We start from the raw sequence: 24,179 nt of genomic DNA, 5'->3' as shown, positions 1-24,179 counted from the left end.
ATAAGGAGTTTTTGGAATGATAAGTTAAATCGAAGCTTTTAAGAAACTCAAACACATCATAAAACAACTTTCCTGCCGAAAACAAATCATGCAACGTGCGGATGAGGCGAAAGACGGCCATGATTTAATGAGTCTAGCAACCATAACTAAAGACTCCATTTTGTTGACCTGGCGCTTCTTAGATGATGTAGCGCTTTATTATTTCTATGAAAAAAGTCTTTTAAAAGACGAATACATATCGTTGGAAAAAAAGAGAGAGGAAACAGACATCAATCTTCTTTTCCAAAGTTCTTTAAATGATTCATTAACATTTAACAGAACCCTAGACAGTAATGATAGTTACGCTGGAGAAGTTGATAACAATTTGTTCACTAAACAACCTCAGAAAATTTTCGGCTACAATGAACTGCAAGATTACGTTGAGGCGACACGTGAAACTCAAACATTGACACCTGCCAGCTTGAAATTAAAATCTTACCACCTGACCTATCAAGCAAGTGGCAGTAACAGAATGCTCAAATCTCCACACATTCAACCTCCTCATCGATCTTTCTTCATGAACAACTTGCATGAAAATACCAACTACAACATTTGCCTTTTTGCTGATATTGAAACTTTCCTTGACAATCAACAAGACAATGCTACATCATCCACCTTGCTTACAGTTGCAACCAAGCCAACAGATTACGTCAATTTTAATGCACCACAACATTTTTTAAAGCGAAAAGATACCTTTGTTCATAAAACTAAAAGGAAAAAAAAGCAAATCCAACAGCATTTTTTGCCACAAAGTCATATTTTGACAAACATTTCAAGTATTGCAACTGATGACAATTTAGTGCAACACCATCACACACAACTTCACGATCACACAACAATTCAGCATCGGCACGAGCATCAAGAACGACACATTCGGTCTCATACCTCACCTTCCCCAAAACACCGTACATCGACACAATTTTTAGAAACGTCAACAACATTGCTACCTAGTTTATTAAAATCATCTAATTTATATCGAACGACGAACAGACTGCAATGGACGGGCAAGCAGTTAACGGTGGGCATAACTTGCATCCAGGCCTCCACACAGACAGGTTCCTTCGTCGTTACTGTTGGCAGCACTCTAGGGGCGTTTCTTGCTTTTGCCATTGTCATTTCTCTGGTGTATTTAGCCAAGAGACAGAATCGACCTCAAAAAAACTTGACTGGCTCGCGTGGAATGTCTGCTTTAGGAAATGAAATGGCTCTCGAGAAAGCTTTACTTAGTATCGGAGATAGTGTCTTGTTTCCCTTTTACAACCAAAAATTTGTCAGAGATGTCTGTGAACTGGAGGGAGATGAGAGTGATTTGAAACCAAATGAAGATGAAAACTCCGCTGTTGGTGAAGTTTATTACCTGGTGTGCGGTGAAAATGGCGAAATAATAATGGGCGATGAAGATGGCAACCCGATTTTCGACGTGGCAGAAGGGAGTGGAGGGAGGCAACAATATTATTTTGTATCGGATGATGTCATTGAAGAAGGGAATGAATGCGACGATGTGGTTGATTATGAGGGTGGTGGTGGTGTCGTTGACGTGGTTTTTGAGGAGGCGGCCGACCAAGATGGGGAGGGTCTTGTTTCTCAGTTGAGTGTTGTCAGCGATAAAGAAATCAAACCAGATGAAATAGTAATTAATGTTGATAGTTTTGATAACGAAGGGGCTGACGGGAAAACGATGATGGAAAATTTTTACCGCGTTAAATTTTAATTTTTTTTAATACGATACAGTTTTTCATCGATTCTACCTTTCATTAAACTGTTGAATAAATTTTTTACTTTTAAATACATTTTATATATACATGTTTATATGTGTATCTTTTGTAACGTTTGTCAGTTTCGATTATTCAAATTGTTTCTTCTAAGAAGATTCCAATAAAAATTATATGAGTTTATGTTATATTGAGGCAGTGTTAAATTGTGATTCATAATTTGTCAAATAGAAAATTTTTTTATTTTAATAAAAAATTTTTGTTATAAAATTATTTTGATTAGGCATTAAATCACCAGCAAAAATGAACGTTGCGTAGTCTATTATATTTTTTTTGAAACGTCTCTTGGATGATACTAAACTATTATTTTCAAATTTCATTCTTATTGAAATTTGAACTAATAAGAAAAAATATATCTAATTATTTAAGTGTGAAAACGCATGAACTCGAGATAATCACAACTGGATGTGTTTCGTTTCAGTTTCAGCAAAATAAGAAGTGTTTTGTTGATTTGCCAACAAAAAAACATATATAATATAGACATTTAAAAACTAATACAAAAATACACATTATAAAACCATTATAAATAGTATGTGTATTTGTATGTGTGTGTGTGCGTGTGTGGTGTGTGTGTGTTATTTACTTATAACTTATAAACTCAGCATAATTAAAATGCTGACAAATCTAACTAAAACAATAGATCACTTCCTATTAACGATAATCTCACAACAGGTATTCGGTCGGATTGGTATAAAGTATTTTATTAGTTTTGTTGCTTGTCCATTATGTTTTTAGAATGTTTATCGTCAAAGTTATTTTAAATATGAAAAAATTTTGTTTTTTAAACGTGTTTGGTTTAATTTGTTTCATATTTACAGGTAATTTGATCTTTTAAATTTGTTTTGGATCAGTCATAAAGTAATGCATAATGTCTAAATTATGGTTGTTGATATAGAGATAGTTCATTCAGTTGATCAGCACAACCAGGATCAAAAATATTCAAATTAAATGAAAACATTACAACATGAAAATTGACTATGAAAATCTACAGATTGACAGGCAGCCGAAGTTAACTTGGCCTTCAGGAAACAAGTGTATTGCAGTCCTTTTTATGGTGGGTAGCCATGTTCAAATGCTGTGGATGGAGATATGAGAAATTTAGCTATTAATGCAGATAGAAGCAACTGGATGGTGTTTGATCTTGGTGAATTTTGCAGGGTGGAGTATGTGGTGCTCTATAATGTTGTTCAATCTGCTGATGGCTATTTGTATGGAAGCGGTAATTAACTAAAGATTATCAAAAACATAACCATTACCACTCATTTAATAAAACAGTGTCATCGTTAAAATCGTTTTACATATTTGAAGTTTAAAAATTTTATATTTGTTAAATTAAATTTATAAAATTTTCATTTAATTTAAATCTCAAATTAGCTGATAGGATGGAAAAATTTTCAGTGGGATTGTTGTTGGATTACGTTGTTGGAAGCTTACCAACTGACAATAAGAAATGTGGAACTCATCCATCTTGCAGTAATGTTGGGGATGTTTGTCGACTCAACTGTTCACAACCATTTCAAAAATCAAAATATGTTTTGTTGTTCTCTAATGCGAAAGATTACACTGTCAACGTGGCTGAATTTCAAATATGTGGAGATAACATAAGTATAGACAATAGAACGTATGTGGTATAACATGAAAATTTTGTAAAATTCAAATTATAATATTTTGAATGCAGCCAGCTATTCTGATCAAAATATGGGATGCTTTCAAAATTTTTCGAGTACAAATAATTATCATGGAAGCGTTATTTTATTGTACCAATGTTTAAATAGATGCAGTAAGAACCTCTATGCTGGAGTCATTGTTAGTTTTTTAGGATACAACTTTTGATTTCAAAATAAAAAAATGTTATAAAGTTAAAAATAATCCTAATTAAACTAGCATTTACTATATTTAAAATATCATTTATCACTGAAATATTAATTGTAAAATATAAAATAAAACAACAGAACGGTCAAGATTACCAGGCGACATGACCAATTACCAGGCGACCTGACATCTTCAGATCATTGTGGAGTTGCATGTCCCAGCGATGATCATTTATGCGGAGCTCCTGGTTACTTTGCAGTTTATAATGGTTAAGTTTGATCAAGTTTTCATCAATATGGGTTTCACATTTTGAAAACATTTCATCCGTCAACTAACTAATAATTTTCTAATCTGTACTGACAGTTTCGAACTGTACAAAAACTTCTGATTCAATTGAGTGCAACGGCAGAAGTTAGAGACGTACTTTTTATTTTCAACGATAAATATCTTGGTGATATTTCATTGGTTTTGTTATAAAAAAAAGTTATGAAAGAATTTTTTTGATTAATTTAATCATTGAAGACTGTTCAGTTAACAATGGAATGTGTGGAGCACATACATGCAAGACAAACCTCGTTGGACCGTCCGATATTTCTGAATATGTGTGCAATGTTGGTTACGACAAAAATTTCTACAGCGGTGATTGCATAGGTGTATAACATTTATTCGTTCATTCTTAATCATTTATTCTTTCATTTGTTTGTTCGCTCGTTCATTCATTCAATTGATTCTTCACTCATCCAACTGTCCATTCATTCATTCGTTCATTCATCCACCAATTCGTTTCATTATATATTCGTTCATTTATTCATCCTATTATACTTCCACTTGTTCGTCGAATTTTTTAAAAATTAAACCACAACTCAAATTTTTCCTAACGCCAAACACTGTCTCAAGACATCAACGAATGCTCATTGAATGCCAACTTATGCCCTCTCAACATTTCAACATGTGTCAACACCGCTGGATCTTATGTTTGCAGTTGCACTGATGGCTATGTGAAGAGTGGCCAAAATAGCTGCACTGGTAATTTTATTTTCTAAGTTTTATTTCAAGGTTTAATTTCCAGATTTTATTAAAACTTTGCCGCTATATTCAACCTAAAATTAACAAAATATGAAATTTTTACGTAATTTTTTACATTGAAAAAAGTTAGAAATTTATTTAAAAATGGTAGGTTAACGTTCAAATCATGATTTCATTACACATTCAATCAGCTCTGTTAAAAAATATTAATAAAAAAAAGTTTTTTTTCAAAGAGTTCTCAGAAATTTATTGTCACCTACAATGGTACACTGACTGGCCTGATGTAGGACTGCCTAATAACGTTGGCAGTTTACTAAACTTCCATCACCACATGAAATCTTTCCTAGAAACTAAGAACAATTTCGACAAAAATCTATCTAATATTGTTGTCCTATGCGAGTTAGTGAAATTATAAAATTTTCATATTAATCCAATAAACCATATCCATTTTCTTGCACAAACCATTACACCATCCATTTTAACAGAACAGGTGTCGGTGCTTCGAGAATTTTCATAGGTTTGAATTACCTGATTGAACGGTGCGAAGATAAAAGCGTAGTTGAAGTGTTACAATGTGTGAAGAATCTCAGATCTCACAGAAACCACGTGGTTCAAACTGAGGTTGCGTTTAAATTTTTATTTTTAATATATTTTTAATAAGTTCATAATAATTTTTTAATAGTATTAATATTAATAATACTGGTAATAATAATACTATTAATAATAATGACATAATTTCAAAACATTCGTCACAGGAAGAATATGATTTCCTGTACCAATCCATGATATTTTACCACAACCTAGGTCATACATGTTTCTCCATCTCTGATGACTCCTTCACTAAATTCCTAAACAGTGAAACTTTTATAAAAGTTTAGAAAAACAGTTCTTGGTAGCTATTTTTTACATCTTTTCATTTAGATTTTTGTCATCAATCAAATTAAAACGAACGCCAAAATTTTAAATTATTCACAGATGATCATCTCAAATGGTGGAACTTCAAACAGAGGTTAAATTATTAATATCAGTTTTTAGAGAAAAATTTGTATTCTTAATGTCAATTTTTATTGATATTACAGATAATAGCGCGAGAAATACAAATGGATTTGTCGTTTATCCGGTAAAAATTATTTTTTCATATTTTTTGATTTAAAAATTTTTCAATTATGTCTTGAAACCTAATAATATATCAAAATTGTACGAGTAGAAAAATAACTTTTAATCCCAAATTGAAAACCTTAACAGTGCTTCAACAAATCGAACGCATTTTTGGCTTGCGAAATAGGCAAGAACATAAAAGGTAGTGTCCTCTATGGAGATGTGTTAGGTGATGGTTCCATAATTGTTTTTATTGATTCAAAACCAACCAAACAAGTTAGTAGTTTCATATATATTTCTATTTTATGAAAGCAAATATTTAGATAAAAATAGTAAATTTTATTCCAGAACGCCCTACAATTACTTATTCCCGATTCTGGAAAAAAACTAACATTTCACAAGATCACCATTGAGAACAATGGCGAAACGAACCACGTTTACAAGACAGCCAACTGTATCAACAGCCCATCAACCGTAGCGTTAACACTAACTAAGAATGATGATGAAATAAATGAAGATGATATATACAAAAATGATAATGTTTACAACAAACTATCAAATCATGGTCGAAGTATCAAGATACATTCACTAGAATCCATCGATCAAATCCAATCTTTGTACAACCTGTTGAAAGATAGTATCAAAAATCAAAAATGCCCAGCTATCCCATTGTTATACAAGTATGTATTTATGTGCAGAATTTGATTATTTGAGATATATTCAGTAGTTTAATCAATAAATACTAAATAAGTTGTATATTTTACAAATTTTGAAGACACTGACGTGAAAGTTGTCCTAGTGTTGTTGTCAGTGTTGGAGATGATGGAAACCAACCAGCAGGTAGATGTATACCAGGCGGTCCTTCAACTACAGACACTCAGAAACAGCAACCGCAACAACCACAACAATATCAACTACTACAACATCAACACTGATATGACGTCACAGATGACGTTTATATCTACAATAACGATGATGTGTTTGTAACTATGAAACAATACGAGCTCATCTACGATGTCGTTGGGAAGATTGGTGGGAGTAGAAAATAAAAATGACATTTTTTTGTTTCAGTTTTATGAAATTTTGATAAATTCATAATTTTTTATCACTCAGCTTTAGTAGCATTTTGAATTTTCTGTCTATGCTTATATAATTTACAATACTGTATTTAACATCTTAACACTGTTGAAAAGCCGAAGTTTCAGAATCGTTTTTCACTTCTTTAGTATTAATGAATTTCATATAAAAACCAATTTTATTTTTTGCAATTAAACTTAAATCTCTGTTATTAATGTATAAATAGTAAATTTTTCTATTTATTTCTTTTTTTAATAATTTTCCTTGATGTTTTTCAATAAAACGTTAATTATTTTAATTTCAAGCATCTTAACTTCAATATTCATGAATATGTGCTTGTGTAGGTGTGTTTGTGTATGTTTGTGAGCGTGTGTATGTGTGTGTTTGCACAAAAAATATTAAATAAAACAAGTAGAAAAAATTAAAAATACTTGTACATACCAAACAAACAACAGTGCCAGTAGCAATATCTGAAAAAGAAAACTTAATTTTGTTATTAATTATTTATTGCAACATTATGTAGGAAAAATTTATAAGTTTTAATACATTAGCTCAATAATCTACTGAAAATCTAAATTGTAGTTGATAATAATCTGTAATAAGCTATTGTGATAATGCATCCCCACTTTTAATCCGGAATGTTCGATTGGTCAGGAAACTTCTGATCCATCCAATAATGTTTGTGTTAACAATAAAACTTGACAATTTTGATATCAGTTTGTTGTGGAATATGATGTCAAAGGCTTTTTCTATATCTGTAGATTTTTGCTGGGCGACATTTGAAATCCGCACCATGCGGTCCCGAACCGCGCCCACATACGAATATTCACCCGAGCCTTCACTTTGGCGGAGTCTTTCCTGGCCGAGATCTGTCACTCTACAATAGACCCTCTCAGGGTCTGAAAACATGGGCCGGGCGGAAATTTGTTCGCGCCCTACTTGTTGACCAGTGACGCCAACCTTGTCAACTATCAGCATGTCTTCTTCAACATACATTATTTTAGGTAAAATAATTAAGCCGTGCCAAATTTCAAGTGCATACTTGTTTTATTCAATAAAAACAAAATAGTAAAAATCAAACCTCAGTCTTTAATGCAAAGTAACAATTAACACGCGATATACAAAATTAACTATCTATTAATACTATCTACTATAACTATCAGGCCAACTATCAAAGATCCAAGCAACACTTAAATCAACAGCTGAAAATAAGACCATAGCAAAACCAAGAAGTTAAAAACAACCCCCTTTAATATCTCAACTCGTTGCCTTATATATGTTTTTACCACCCTATCTACATAACGCTTTTTATATCATAGAAAATTCTATACTCCCTTCTATACACTTTTCTATACTCCCTATATACAGAACAGCACAAAGCCAGCGTCGTATATATCGCATATATAGCATAGCAAATAACAAGTATATACATACATAGAAATGTTTATTTAAATATAAAGATATATACATGCGGCACGCTTCAAAGACGCAATCATTATCGCAATCGTTACAATTTCACAAAATATACAGGCGGCATATTTCAAACATGCAATCATTATCATCATCATCACAATCGTCACAATTTCACGTATCCAAGTATATAACTGCTTTGTTTTGATCCATTGCTTTTGTGACATTATTCAGAAAATATAGAAGTTGTTTAACAGAAGATCTGTCTGGGAGGAATCCAAACGGCTTTTTAGAGAGAGAAAAAAAGATTGTTACTTTGGAAATGATCCAGTAAGTAATCTTTGACAATTGATTCCATTACCTTGCAAGGTATCGATGTTACAGAGATTGATCTACAATTTCTTGCATTTTTGGTAATTTTTTTAATTCCAATAATGTGACATCGCTACTGTTTATCATGATTATCAAGCCAAACCATATACCCTACTTATACTTGCAAGCCATCTTTTGACTCATCTTGTCGAGCAAATTTGGCTTTAAATGATTCCCAGTTGAAATCTTAATTTCATTCTATGAAGATCGTAAAAATTTCAACTTTGATAACGAACTTTGTAAAATGGAACAAAACAAATTGCCTTCAATATACCACATGTAGGGCTATTTAGTGTTTTTATGTGTGTAAACTCTAAACGCAAATGCAATAACATTTAAATCATACGTTAATGCAAGTGTAACAAACAAGAAAATTAAAATAACACCTTATAAACCCTCCATAAATGAAAAAAACTAACCATTTTAATTACATACCATTGTGTTCTTCAAAGTCTATTTCTATGTCTCACTTTTCTATAATCGCTTTTTGCCTTTTGTGTTTAAATCAAAACCCACAATTAAAATTATTCCCAGCTTTCTTATAGTTACACAAACTCAGATAGCAGAAATGTCAACTCAAAGTGGCGTCATTTAAAGTATATTTTAGTTTTGTCAATAGTTTGCTTGTATATAAATAAGACGCACCTTTTTGATTTTAAAAGTAAATTTATTTTTTAAGTTTTGTTTTGTTGTTCTCAGCTGATTTTTTTATGATTAGATAAAATCAGAGTCTCGGAGCTGATGATTTTTAGTAAAGGAGGTGACCTATCTAACTCATTAGAGGATTCTTCAGAGGAGATTTCGTACGTCCCCATCAAGCTTCTTGGCAGTGGATCGTTCGGGGAAGCATTTCTCTACAGGAAAGTTGAGGTGAGTGCTCCTCTTTGGTCGTTGCTATGGCTACCCTTCACTTCACTTCACTTCACTCCACTTCACTTCAATAATTAATAATTTAATAATTATTTTATGCGATCCACTGAATGAACAACACCAGAAGGAAATATTAATGTTACTTATTTTCTTATCACTTATTGTCATCATCTTCTTATACACACCAAATAAAAAGATAGATGTCACAGTAGGAGTTAAGTGACAACACACAACAGACAGGCTGTGATGTGTGATCATTGATTGGGTGGTGCTGTATGTATGGGGTGCCACACACAGTTGACAATGAGCACAATGACAGAATCACACAACACAAACCATCTGAGATTTATTTTCATTTGTGTTCAGAATTTAAATTTTTAATGAAAATAAATTAATCTGAACATTTTCAAACTTATATTAATATATTTAAATGGAATTTGCACTGGTGGTATTTTGTTTAATAGCTTTAATGACTTTGATTTGATGATTGATTGAAGTGGGTTATTAAGAGTCTTTTAAGTTACAATTGTTGGATTTTTGTCATGCATCATCACATGAAAGATGCATGATATTCAAATTTTTTTAAATAAATTTGCTACATTGTTGTATAAATTAAACATTGTAATTAATGTTAATACAAATATTATACAATTTCAACTTCTGAGAAACAGTAATTTTTCTTGTTAGTATGTAACAGTTATACTCCTTATAGAATTTGATGAGAATCTGAAACAGCCTTTCATATTATTCTGCTAATGTTTCAAAACTAAAAAGTATGCCTTAGTTGATCGTTTGCACGGTTACATTGTTTCAGGCTTACTTAGTAAAATCATATTTTTGATAAATAATTTGAATAAAGAATATGATCATTGTTAAATTATAAGGACTGCTGTATTATGTGTTAAAATGTTGTTCTAAGGACAACTCTTTGGTTGTGTGGAAGAAGATAGATTTGAAAAAAGTTGATGACCGAGTTAGGAGAGAAACTGAAAATGAAATAAAGATATTATCCATCTTGAGTCATCCCAATGTAATCAACTACTACAACAACTTCACTGATGGTGAGGCCATGTACATTGAGATGGAATATGCAAATGGTCAGTCACCTAATGATGTTTCTTACTTGCTGCTACCAATTTTATTTCAATTATTTTATTAGTAGCCATTTTTTCTCATTATTTCCTCATTAATTCATTACTTTCAAATTCGTCATCTCTATATTATCATGTGGTCACATTCACTATGGAGTCAATGGTTTATTAATTTTCATTTTTCAACTTATTAGATAGATTAAAAATATTTTTGTCATTTGTAGTTTTAATAGCTGTAATGAAATATATTTATTTCATATCAAATAAATTTTTGTTATTCATATTGATCACCGTTAATTAAATAATTCACTCTTTCAATTTACGACTCATTCTGCTTCATTAACAAAATTACAAAAATGTTTTTCTATTTTTTCTTCTTTTTCCTGTCTTAACTTTCTTGCTAATGATGAAATTAAATCGTTTGCACTCGGTAAGGAGGAACACTGCATGGGAGAATATCAAGAGAAACTACGCTGTTTGGAGAAAGTTTGATTCTCGAGTTTTTCTACCAAATCGTATCAGCTGTGGCCTATATGCACTCTCTAAACATCCTTCACAGGTACCAGCTACACTTGCACAGTGGATATTTTTATTTCATTTTCTGATACTTTAACCACCCATTGTTTCACATAGATAACCAGATAGACTGATATGTTATTTGTATTGACAATATCATGTAACATCTACAGTTATAATAATACCATGATTTTTATCATATTTTTTTTATAAAATAATCATTTTTATATCTTAATTAATGTTTGTTATTATCGGGAGTGGAAAAATCCCACCTTGATCCTCTAGGGACATCAAGTCCTTGAACATTTTCCTGATGAGGAATGATGTCGTGAAACTTGGAGACTTCGGGATCTCGAAACTTCTTGATTCAACTAATCAGATGCTGGAAACTGTAAGAAATTAAATGGCCACATCCCTCTTGTCTGCATTATCTAAATGTTCCTCCAAATATTTCATTAAAAATCATGATTTAAGAATGATGAAACAAACAATTCCAACTCATACAACATACAACTCGTCATTCAGTAGGTATATTTGTTCACCGTTCACACACAAACAAATGATAAAAATCGAAATTTTATTCAGCAACAAAAATTTAAAGGAAAATAAACCTATAAATAAATTACCTATTTATTATTTAAATAATGGAAGCTGTATATATGTTGCCATTTCTATTATTATCATCTATTTAATTTCTATTTTGAAATATGGTACATAGTAATGACATAAAGGTTAAAGGTCAATAATGAATATTCACCACGCAGTGTGTGGGCACTCCTTACTACATGTCACCGGAGATTATCAAAGGAGAGAAGTTTGTGTGCTTTGGTAAATTATTTGGTCGAAAAAACATAGATCAATAATTCTTAATATAATTTTAACATTATATAGCGGAAAGATAGTAGATCAGTAATTCCTGACATAATTGTTAATAATTTAATTACAAAGTGTTACAGTTTGTGCAAACTATAATTATAGCATTGATTATATTATTTATTATTTTATTTTAAATTTTTTAAATTATAATATTAAATAAAATTCATGTAAAAGTTTTTAAAGTTTTCTATTTTTGTCATTGAAATCAAACATGAGTGATAATAAATTCTTTGAACAAAGATACGATGAGAAGTCGGATATTTGGGCATTGGGATGTGTCCTGTATGAACTCCTCACTCGAATCCGGATATTCCAAGCCACTGTAATGTTTTGTGCGTGTTGTTACTCATTCTGTTGTTCTTCGTTTGTTGTTGTTGGCTCATATTTCCTGTTAGTTAATGTAACATTGCTGTTTTCATGCATTTTAGCTTATTTTGACCAGGAGGGCAAAACATATATTTCTATGAAATTTTTTTTGCCATATAAAATTTCGTTGTCAATGTGTAACTTTGTTCGTGTGAACTGGGATGTCTGTGTTGTATGCATGAGTTGTGTGGTTGCTTGTTTTATTATTCTGAGAGTGATGTGTGTGTGTTAATACGTTGCTTCATTTCAGAACACCTCTTATATGCTTGCTAGTTGAAACTTTTTTCATTTTATTCATGAGTTTATTTTGTAAATTGTTGTTACTGTGGTATATATGTATGTGTGTGTAATAAATGCGGGATGTGTGTGTGTGTAATCTATGTGTAATGTGTGTGTGTGTGTGTGTGTGAGAGAGAGAGAGAGAGAGAGTTGTGTGTGTGTGTATGTATGATATATGTGTGTGTGTATAATGTTGGATATATATGTTTGATGTATATGTAAGATATGTATGTGTATGTGTTAGTGATACATTTGTGATACATTTTACTTTTCATTTTTGGTATTTGATTCGATTTAATTACTCACATAAATCTGACTGAGTGATACTTATCATATCCTCCCTGAAGAACCCACTCCAACTTGCCACGAACATCGTGACAATGGACATCCCAAACGTCGATGCCGGCTACTCCACCGACGTCCAACTCTTGCTCTACCAACTCCTTGATAAGGTTCACGAGGTTTTTTTTCTTCATAAAATGTATTGTATAACAAATGATGAAATTTAAGTAAAAGAATCACCACTGTACCAACCAAACGAGTCATCAGTGAATGTGTGATTTGTTTCATGCAAATCATTTCACAATTTGCATATTTTAGGATATGTCTAAAAGGCCTAGGGCTTCTGAAATCATGGCTCTTCCCATTTTTGATGATACAAGACGGTTAACAGATTTTCAGTTATTATATGAAAAAATAAAATTTCAAGTACGGTGTAAATTTAAGGAAAAATTTTTATTTCTATTTTTATTATTTTTTTTTGCTCCAGTCTTATCAGCAATCGACTGATTGATTTGGATTCATCCCTATCTTCGTCGTCGTCGTCGTCATCATTTTCCAAACAAAAAAGCGACAGCGGCTCCATCATAATACCAGTCGTCACTTCAAAATCCTGTGAGGTAGTATTGATGATGATGATGATGCTGTTGATGATGATGGTGATGGTAAAGGATAATGATGATAAATGATAAGTAATAATATTACAACTACTACTACTATTACTATACTACTACTACTACAACTTACTACTACTATTACTATACTACTACTGCTACAACTTACTACTACTACTACTATTACAACAACAACAACTACAACAACAACAACTACTACTACTACTACTACAACTTACTACTACTACTACTACTATACTACTACTACCACTACTACTACTACAACTAATAATAATAATAATAACAACAACAATAATAATAATATCAGTTGTTCATCTGGGGTGGGGGTAAGGTGACTCCACAGAAGGTTGAGTTCTTCACTAAGGAAAAATGTCCGCTCCAGGTCGCAGTGGTGATGATAACGATTTCGATGGTGATGATGTTGTTGATGATGATGATGATGGTGATGTTGTTGATGATGATGATGATGGTGATGTTGTTGATGATGATGATGATGGTGATGTTGTTGATGATGATGATGATGATGGTGATGATAATGATGGTGATGATGTTTTTGATGATGATGGTGATGGTGATAATGATGATAGTGATTACTAGATAATGATAATTATTGAAATGATAATGATGATAAAAATAATAAATACAATGACGACGATGATGATGACGATGATGATGATGAGGACAGCGATAATTCTAAAGGCCAACGATGATGATGGTGATAGTACTTTGGTTAATGACTTTTGTGGCGTTAATTAATTAATTAGTTAATTAAGTTAGTTAATTAATTAATTACTTAGGTAATTATCCGCTAATGATAAATTATATAAATTGTTTTCATTCGTTGATGATGATTGATACGCTAATAATGATGGTTATGGTGATCAATAACGTTAATAATATTTAGTATTATGAACAGTGGTGGGTTGTGGGGTAATGTTCTTGTGTGAGCATAGAACAGCAAACGTTGATGAATGAATGTCTTCAAAGTTTCAAATGCTTCTTCATCCATTTATGAAGGTAGCAGTTGGTGCCAGTCACTTTGCTGTCGTTACCATGGAGAAAGAATTGTATACCTGGAGTGTATGTTTTTGTGGATGTTTGTGTGTTTGTATGTTGATGTATTTTTTTGTATGTTGTGATGTATGTTGATGTAGGCTTTTGTATGATGTGTTGCATGTTGACGTATCATTTGTATGTTGCGTTGTGTGTTGATGTATGCTTAAGAGTATTGTGCTTTATGTTGATGTATGCTTAAGAATGTTGTGATATATGTTGATGTATAGTTTTGTATGTTGGGTCGTATGTTGATTTAGGCTTTTGTATGTTGTGATGTATGTTGATGTAGGTTTTGTATGATGTGTTGTATGTTGATGTATCTTTACGTTGTGTTGTATGTTGATGTATGCTTAAAAATGTTGTTATGTATGGTTTTGTATGTTGGGTCTTAAGTTGGTTTAGGCTTTTGTTAGTTGTGATGTATGCTGATGTTATCTTTTGTACGTGATGATATTTGTAGGCCATTTGATCAACCCCTACAAACACTTCATTATAGAACGCCAGCGGTGCATCGAAGGTGAAGGGTCAGCTGGGTCAGGGGGACGTGGCAGCCTACAAGGCCCCCAGGAGGGTGCAGTTGAATGCATCTGAAACTGTCAATCATGTTGCATGTGGTGACGAGTTCACTGTGTGTCTCACTGGTTGTCCGTCTGCCCATTATCTTCGTTGTTCTTATGACTATTATCTAAATCTTTGTTGCTAAATTTTGAAATTTGTATTTTTCTAATTTTTGCTTACCTTATAACAATTGAAATATTATTTTTTAAATCTAATTGTGTATACTTATATATTGTTATTTGCGAATTATATCGAATGCGAAACACAATATAATCAAGTGCTGTATTTTTTTTTAATATTTTGTTATATTCTAATTATTATTATCATTTACATTATAATAGTTTGATTTTAAATTTAATTTCCTCCAATCAGAGACAGGCCACTTATATTTCTTTGGATCGAATGAGTATGGATGTTCAGGATTGGATGGGGAGCCCTCGGATAGTTCCCATGCCAGCAAGGGTGAGGTTTTTTCACTTTTAATAATTATTTATCCACTTATTTATGAATATAATTATGTTTCAACTTCTAATTCCGTGGTTTTTATGCTGATTTAAAATCAGTCAGTCGGTGTTTCATTTTAATTTCTTAAGGAACCATTGAAACACATGGCGCCAACAATTCTCGCCCATTTTCAAATTTTTTTTATCTTTGGCTAATTTTATTAAGTTCATAATTCTCATTTCAGTCCTTTTCTTGATGCCACATATTGCTAGGTTTCTTCCATTGCCTCTTCCAGCGTCCATTCTCATTAGTGCAGTTTTAACATGCCAGCTACTCGGGACCCTGCTATTACAATGTCCAAAAAATCTAAGTTTCGCCCCGTTGTACTCTCTTTATTCTGAACTGAAATAAAAGCAAGCGTGGCAACAGCGGTGCATTGCAACTGGTCCACGGGTATCTCAACAATACAGGCAGGCAGGCTCTCTGCTTGATGAGAGTTGTTAATAAGTAGATTTTTATGACGCGGGTCAACATTTAAGCCACTTTCTACGTCTAATTCGACGGCCATTGCTAACGGAAAGTTGGCAATATCTTTTTCAATAATGTTAGGCACAAGTTCACAACACGTTTGTATAATGTAATATAACATTAACATTAATATTAATCACAACACTCATTAATAATTATGATACTTAAAAAGCTGCCATCTCAGGAAGTTCATCGATGTTATTGGTCCCTACTTTGGTGACCTCCCTGCTTGACCGACCAATCAGACAGCTGTCCTGTGGAGCTCGTCACGTGATAGCCCTGGCTGAAGATGGTGACGTATACACGTGGGGGTCTGGAGAATTCGGTTTGTAAGGATGAGGATGAAGCAAGTGATAATGCAAAATGATGATTGTACTGGTGAGAAATCATGATAATGATTGAGAGATTGCTGTAATGACGTCACTGATCATGAGGCCTTTTGGCAATATTTTGTAAACGTTTAACGTCACACGTTAAAATGATGATGTCAAAAATGACGATGATAAGAATAATATAACTATTTGGTCTATTTATGGCTATGAGGGTGGTGACGGTTATGTTGATAATGGTGGTTACATGCATGGATTGTAGTTACATGACATGAAATAAATTTCATGTTACATGGCTAATTAATTAATTAATTAACTGATTAATTAATTATATAATCAACTAATCTTCTTATTCATTTCTTGATAAATTTTTTGCTGTGATTTAATGCAACCATCTCAATTAATGTTAGTGTTTAGTTATGTAACGATAAATCGATGATGTTATCCGACTCATTGGTTTAACTTCCGATTAACTTTATTTTAAATTGAATAAACGAAATATGATAGATGATACATAATGAAGACATCCCATGCATAGTAAATAACAATCCAAATAACAATAAATTCACAGTAAGCATCATAAATAATCATAAAATATAATAAAAGCTTGGAATGAATTACAGGATGTCTGGGCCAGGGTGATGAAGATGATCGTCACACTCCACACAAAGTCAGCAAGCATTCATTCTAATTATTATTATTATTATTTTTGTTATTATTTTTTTATTATTATTATAGCATTTATTGTGACAGGAATAATTTATGATGTAGATTTGAATATACTTCACCGCTCTGTACTTGTTTGAAACGAGCGTTGTGGTTTGTACTGGCATTTAATTATTTTAAACATTTCATCGTTTTAATCATTTATCACCCTGGCTATGAAAACAAGAGAGTTCTCATTGGTGTTATTGTATACACTGCTTAGTAGTTTTCAGTTCACAACATAACATAATAGCTAGCTCAGCCAACCAAACAGAAGTTGTTGTTCAACTATTTAATATGAGGATCGGTCTTCTGCTTTCTTAATTTGCCTTGGGCAAATATTTTGATAGTAAGTGCATGTAACTTTCAAAACATGAAGAAGTTAATAAAAAAAAAAAAGAAATGATGGAAGGCGAAAAAAAATAATTAAAACAGAAATAATAATAAAAATAGAAGGCTCCTCTTACATGGGCTCCGAAGTAAATAATTTCTATTAGATTTGACTTATCGTCACATTAATAATCATTCTTTATATCGTCGTCTCCATAGCCATCATTATCATCATCATCGTCATAATGACCATCATTATCATCATCATTATGATCATTATTATATTCATGATTATTACAACAGTCATCGCCACTTTGACCTCAACATGATCATCATCACTACTACTATCACCATCATCATCATTGTAGGTAGAACTAGTCAAGGACAAACAGATTCCCATACTCAGAGTGCATGCTGGTCTGGATCGTACCATTATTATAACGAGGGGTGGTCGAGTGTTTGCCTGCGGCTCAAACGAGTACAACAAATTGGGACTGAATCATTTTGTTGACGGGGTCGTCAAGAAGGTTCGTTTGGCAGTGTGGCGAATTGAAAATATGGGTGGGTGCTAATGGGTAGATACTTATTGATACAAATCAAACTAATTTCTATTTATTCTTTCTGGAGATTTGAAATATTAGGGAATGTTACTTAATTACTTCCTCAAATTTGTTTTTTGTGGGGGACTTTTTGTAAGATTTTCCACGAAACATGTTCAATCTTTTACTTTAATAAATTTGTAATTTCCAACTCAGCCGTTCGTGACTTCCTCCTCCTCATCTTCCTCCTCCTCATCTTCCTCCTCCTCATCTCCACCGTCAGCACAATGCAATGTTGCATATGCGATGATGTTCACGCTCGTGTCGTCACTATCAAGATACAACCTTGTCGATGCTGCCTCAGGATTGCAACATTCCGTTCTGTTAGACTGTAAGTTGATGTTGTTGATGACGATGTTGATGTTGCTGATGACGATGTTGATGTTCTTGATGACGATGTTGATGTTCTTGATGGTGTCGTATTTATTATTGTAGTCTGTTCATATTTCCACGGCATGGTGTTCTCGACTTTTCCTATCCATATTTTGCATCATCGCATTCGGCCATTTTTTTGGGTGAACGATTGTTTAGGCTCGTAAGATATAAAACAAAATATAGGTATGTAGATAACATCAATCGGTTGTGCAGTTTCCAACTTGAATATTTCTTGTATTAACATAAAGTTGATGTTTTCGGGATGATTTCAATATTTCTCAATAAAATATAGAGGCCATTGTTTAAGGGTTGTTAAACATTTTGTTCGCGATTTTTATTTTTTTAAACATTTTTCGTAAGTTAAGCTTGCGTTGTTTGTGATGTATAATGTTTGTATCCCGTTATTTAATTGTGTGAGTTTGTTATGTCATTTTAGACAACATATCTCAAATGTTATGTAGATTAGTTGACATTTCATTACGAGATGATGTAATCACTTCGTCGTAATCACAAATGTAATGATGTAATCACTTAGGTCGAGGTCGTCTCGTGAGCATGGGCAACAACAAGTATGGCCAGTTGGGGGTGGGTGATGCGAAGAATAGGGCAGGAGTTAACTTGGTGGGAGGTGCCTTGGTGGGCAAGAAGGTTGTGAGGGTTGGATGTGGGGACTACTTCACGGTGGCTTCTACGGATGGTCCGTGTGCTACTTCGACTTATTCTCGTTATTAAAATGTCACTTCTTTGTTACTGTTTAATCTTGTTTTACATTATGGCGATAGTAATTTGTTTTATTTGTATTTTAAACGACTGTTCTACTTATGGGCAACGCGATGGTGTAGCGGTATAGTGCCTGGCAATGTGATTGCAGTGACCGGATTCAATTGCAAAAAGAGCCCCGCTCATCACATGCTATGTGTGCGATGCGTTGTATCACGTTCATTTGCATGCACTGTCGTTTGAGAAATACTGAAGAGTGAATTATAATTAACAGATATTATTCCATTTGGTGATTTTCATGAAGTTTTGATAACTTTGTAATTAACTTCCCACAAGACAACATGCTGTTCTCGTGGGGGTTGGGTGAGCACGGGAGGCTGGGCAACTCCTCCCTGCCCTCTTCCTCTCATCCCAAGCCAGTGTTTGGCTCGCTGCATACAGTGTCTCACGTGTCGTGTTCAGCCTGGAACGCCGCAATAATTGCCGGTCTGTATGACATGCATGCCTTCTCTGCAGTTTCATCCTTTTTTTATTTCATCCATTCCTTACTTTTTTTAAATTTTGTAATGTATACATTTTAATATTTGATTTATTTGTGTAGATTTCAAAAGCGTCGTTTTCGTAATAATCACAGCTTCGTCGTTAAACAAAGTTTGAAATATTTTCCTAATTTTTTCTTAATTTAACAGAAAAAGTTCTCAATCAAAAGGCAATCAAACCGGTTAGCAAGTACCAGAGTAGCAAGAATCCCAGCAGCGAATACAGCACCACCAACGACAACAATGACGATGGCTCTAGTGATACTAATTACTCTGGGAGGAGTCGAGAGGTGACGAATTCATCATCCAATAAGAGCACAGATGAAGACATCAATTACGATGATGCTGTTTTCAGTGCCGCTAATGAGAATAGGAATTATGGTGATGATGGGAATACCACTGGGGGAAATACTACTGATTACGTTCCTGATTGGTTGAAAGCTGTAAGTTGATTGGTTGATTGATTAATTGATTGAATGTTTCGTCGATCGATTGATTGATTGATTGATTGGTTGGTTGATTAATTGATTGGTTGGTTGGTTGATTGATTGGTTGATTGGTTGATTGATTGATTGATTGATCGATCGATCGATCGATCGATCGATCGATCGATCGATTGATTGATTGATTGATTGATTGATTGATTGATTGATCGATTGATCGATTGATCGATTGAGTTATTAAATGATTGAGTTATTTATATCATCTGGTTGAGCACATAACAGTCATTAGCTGTTAATCAATTATCATTCATAATTTTGATAATATGTGACGGTATGTGATGATATGTGTTGATACGTGATGATATAGTATCAGATCCTGTTCGATGATGTGTAATGGTGACTTAGGATTGTTACAAAATCCATTTTGCATTATTCACTTGTGTCACGGTGAAGGAGGTTGAGTATGCGGACGAACTGGAAAGACTGAAGAAAAAAGAAACAGCTGGAGAAGATGGCTGTGATGTGAACGATACTGATGATGTGGTCAGTGATGATGTGCTCTCTGATGATGTCGTCTCTGATGATAACGATGATGATTAGGATGATTATGTTGATGATGGCGTGGCGAAATGAAAAACGAAACCAAGTTATGCGTGAAAGGAACGTGCAATAATTAAACAATTTTTGTTAACTTTCAAACTCAACTGAATATCTTGAACCTTATTCTAGAGTAAAAAATTAAAAAGTTTCGTTGATGAGATCAGTGAATTGAAAGAGTTGAACGCTCAGGTTTGTTGGATAAGTTTGTTTTGTTCGTTAACGAAATAAGTTTTTAAAATTTTTCACATTATAAGGTATTTTTTTTTATTTCACTTTTATTTATAAACTAAACGGTTATAAATTCTAAATGTCACTCGCAGTTTAAGGCGCAGTTGATGGCGAAGGATACAGTGATATCTGATCAGCAAAAGTTGATTGAAACACTTGAGACTGAAGTCGCCCTTTTAAAAAATAAAATTATCTGATTATCAATAGTCTACTGCTTGTTATATTTCGTGAATTATTTTATTGGAATCGTTTGTGTGATTATTTTTCTAGCTGATAATGTTATCATATCGAGATGACGTGATATACATGTTTACCTGTGTTAGCTGCATACGTACATAGTCTTGCCTTTTTGTCAACTATCTTCTGCTGCTTCATATTGTTTTCAGATTTCTTAAACTGTCCTTACATATATTTTAATCGTTTTGTTTTTTTTATATTTCTAGAGTCAAAATATTGATTGACGTCATGTATTTTTTTCATGTTTTTCTATTCATATTTTTGATTTTTTTTTCATATAAATTAAATATTCACACAGTGTCTGATTAATAGAAATATTAATTATGACAGCAGCGTCAAACCATCATTTTAATTCTTACCCGATAAACTATGTGATAAAAAAGGCTGGGTTATTGTTATTTATGGCCAACGCCTTTCAAATTCAAAATCATCTCCAAATTGCTGACATGGTTTAATCAGAAAATTTACACCGTAATTTTTAATTATTATCCGTCCTAATTTCCTGGCAGGTTTTACGATAAATTTTGATAAGACCTGTCAACGGTCAACATGTGCCTGATAAACTGCAATTCTGATAATTCTTATCAGAAGCATGCCAATAAATTTACCAATGGTTAGTTGAGAATAGTTTTATGTAAAAACGGATCATTTACTGCATGTATTATGTATTTTATATTATTATTATTATTATTATTATTATTATTATTGGAGAATTTATATACCACCATTTAATATTACTCAGAGGCGCTTCTTGAGTCTAGTGGAATTGATGCATAAACCGTTCTTTGAGGGACTTCTGACACGACAACTTCGACATTGTTAGAAACACTTGCTGCGTCCTACCAATTAAATAAGATTCGAACCACGAGGCTACCGTACCAGAGACACCAAAACGATGTTTGAGCTTATGTATTAGTAAGGACTGGTCAATGCAGTCGAAGGCTGCGCTCATAATCTAACAAAGCCAGAAGAGAATAACCTGCACATTTATTGACCCAAACAGTTCAGATGATACACCGAACGAAGCAGTCTCCGTAGAATGGAACCGCCTGTAACTAGCTGGTAAGTTGGAATCATACTATGGCTATTCAAATGTTTTATGAACTGCATGGAAACAATGCGCTCGACAATCTTTGATAAAAACAAGGAGATTTGATATAGGTCGATAGTTATTGATGTCACTCTTATCAAGAGACGGCTTTTTCAACAAAGGTGTAACAACAGCATGTTTGAAAAATTTAGGGAACCCAAATTGATGAAAAAATGTCAAAAATGAGATAAAATGATCAATATATTGCCTAAGAATTCGCGTTGGAAAAACATAAACATAAACGACTTAGAAGGTGAACTGAAAACAATTTTATTTTGGCATCTTCACCAGTACAAGGATCGAACGAACATAACAAACTTTCAGCGTTCGAATTACAAGAAAGGCTGGCCTATGATTTGCATATTTTTTTAGATTTTTAATCTTTTCGTTAAAAAACAGTGAAAATTGAGATAAACTAAGTTTATTAATTGATTCAACACACCCTGTAACGCGATTGTTTCCAAACAATTTGTTAATTCTAGCCCATAACTTCCTGGGACAAGATTTGTTGCCCTGAACCAAATCCTTGAAATATGAATTCTTTTTACCAACAAAAAATGAAGCATTTTCCAGGCCATTATATTGGTTTTGCTGTGGTTGTGTCGGTAAACTTTTTCCAATCTACGACACAGTCTTTATACTTTTTTGCGATCGTCATCAAACCGAGGAGTATCGTGAGAATCATCGTTAACAACATAATACAGAGGTGCAGTTCTACCATCAATTGATTGAATGTCTTTTACAAGTGAGTCGCATGTAAAAGGTAGTTAATAGATCGCTTCAAAGGGATATAGTCCAAAGTCCATGTAGTCGCATGTACAAAGCCATGCATTTGTACATACGATGCTAGATTATTGCATTTATATTTAGCAGATAGATTCACTTCTAAAGCGATGTTTTCAAAACCATACAACTTAAATCGTAACGATAAAAACTTGGTGGACCATCCAACATCACGTTTAAAGATTGGTTCAAGAATTTTTTTATTGCTGGCCCAGAAGTATAAAACAATCTACCAGGCTACTTGCGACAACCTGGTCTCTCCGTCAAGAATTTCAAAAAACTGTTAAAGACTTATCTCTTCGGTCAATGAAACATTTTCTTGACATAAATTGTTTTAATCACTGTTAAAAGCACTTTTGAGATAACAACTTAAAAAGCAAATATTAATACTAATACTAATATACTTATAAAAATTCCCCGCCGTTTGGTATTGATATGTTGTGTTTGTGCCCATATGCTGATATATATATATATATATATGTGTGTGTGTGTGTGTGTGTGTGTGTGTGTGTGTGTATACATCTGGGCACAAACACAACATATCAATTTGAACACCGAAGATGGAATAGGAATACCGAAAAAAGCTTTTCTGTTCTGTCATGCATAAAATAGACAAAAATTTTAGTTTTGAACTAAAGAAACTTGAAAATGATTTACGATCAACCGTTAGAAAAATCGAAAAGTTAAGTTGGAAGTTAACTAACGCCGAACATGCTGTGATTTTCATCAATAATTGCTTTCCTGATAGTCTTGATCCAATATATATATATGTATATATATATATATATATATATATATATATATATATATATATATAACAGAGTGTCTCTTGAAAATCACCACATGTTTTTACGATAATGCTAACAATAGATTATAGATACAAAATATTTATATATAGACGTTATCAACTAATTGTCAATTAGTTATCAATTAATGAAATTTTGCTTCAGTCTGCAGTGTGATTCCTCCTGTTTCATGTGCTCGTTACAAAACACTGCCCTTTATTATTAGCTTTCAGAACGCACTTCGTGATTAGATATGAAAAAACTCAGAAAAAGACAATTATGTTAATCATTGCTTATCAAAATTGCTTGTCT

The 24,179-nt window shown here is 32.9% G+C and overlaps 3 protein-coding genes across 3 annotated transcripts; all 3 read left to right on the top strand.

Annotated features, from left to right (window-relative positions):
- Window positions 1–88: 88 nt before the first annotated feature.
- Window positions 89–1,750, top strand: HELRODRAFT_163771 (hypothetical protein; the record flags this gene model as incomplete). Its single annotated transcript, XM_009027550.1, has 1 exon — window positions 89–1,750. One exon carries the CDS (start codon window positions 89–91, stop codon window positions 1,748–1,750), a length of 1,662 nt encoding a protein of 553 aa, XP_009025798.1.
- Window positions 1,751–2,900: 1,150 nt separating this feature from the next.
- Window positions 2,901–6,452, top strand: HELRODRAFT_163770 (hypothetical protein; the record flags this gene model as incomplete). Its single annotated transcript, XM_009027549.1, has 11 exons — window positions 2,901–3,030; window positions 3,186–3,432; window positions 3,764–3,870; window positions 3,987–4,034; window positions 4,146–4,274; window positions 4,521–4,649; window positions 4,841–5,048; window positions 5,135–5,270; window positions 5,405–5,521; window positions 5,895–6,023; window positions 6,096–6,452. 11 exons carry the CDS (start codon window positions 2,901–2,903, stop codon window positions 6,450–6,452), a joined length of 1,737 nt encoding a protein of 578 aa, XP_009025797.1.
- Window positions 6,453–9,347: 2,895 nt separating this feature from the next.
- On the top strand, window positions 9,348–21,592 carry HELRODRAFT_189332 (hypothetical protein; the record flags this gene model as incomplete). The annotated part of the gene is made up of 22 exons (XM_009027548.1): window positions 9,348–9,476; window positions 10,396–10,573; window positions 11,003–11,126; window positions 11,369–11,474; window positions 11,848–11,897; window positions 12,200–12,281; window positions 12,952–13,065; window positions 13,205–13,269; window positions 13,374–13,503; window positions 13,826–13,900; window positions 15,071–15,215; window positions 15,505–15,594; window positions 16,277–16,429; window positions 17,057–17,103; window positions 17,837–17,995; window positions 18,224–18,398; window positions 18,978–19,139; window positions 19,499–19,648; window positions 19,852–20,144; window positions 20,598–20,687; window positions 20,874–20,933; window positions 21,065–21,592. The coding sequence occupies 22 exons, from the start codon at window positions 9,348–9,350 to the stop codon at window positions 21,167–21,169; spliced, it is 2,682 nt and encodes an 893-aa protein (XP_009025796.1). The 3' UTR covers window positions 21,170–21,592.
- Window positions 21,593–24,179: the final 2,587 nt, after the last annotated feature.

This window comes from Helobdella robusta (genome assembly GCF_000326865.2).
Source record: "Helobdella robusta unplaced genomic scaffold HELROscaffold_5, whole genome shotgun sequence".
Classification (NCBI taxonomy): Eukaryota; Metazoa; Annelida; class Clitellata; order Rhynchobdellida; family Glossiphoniidae; genus Helobdella; species Helobdella robusta.
The sequence above is the reverse complement of the archived record's forward strand: the minus strand, read 5'-3'. Positions and strand labels throughout refer to the sequence as shown.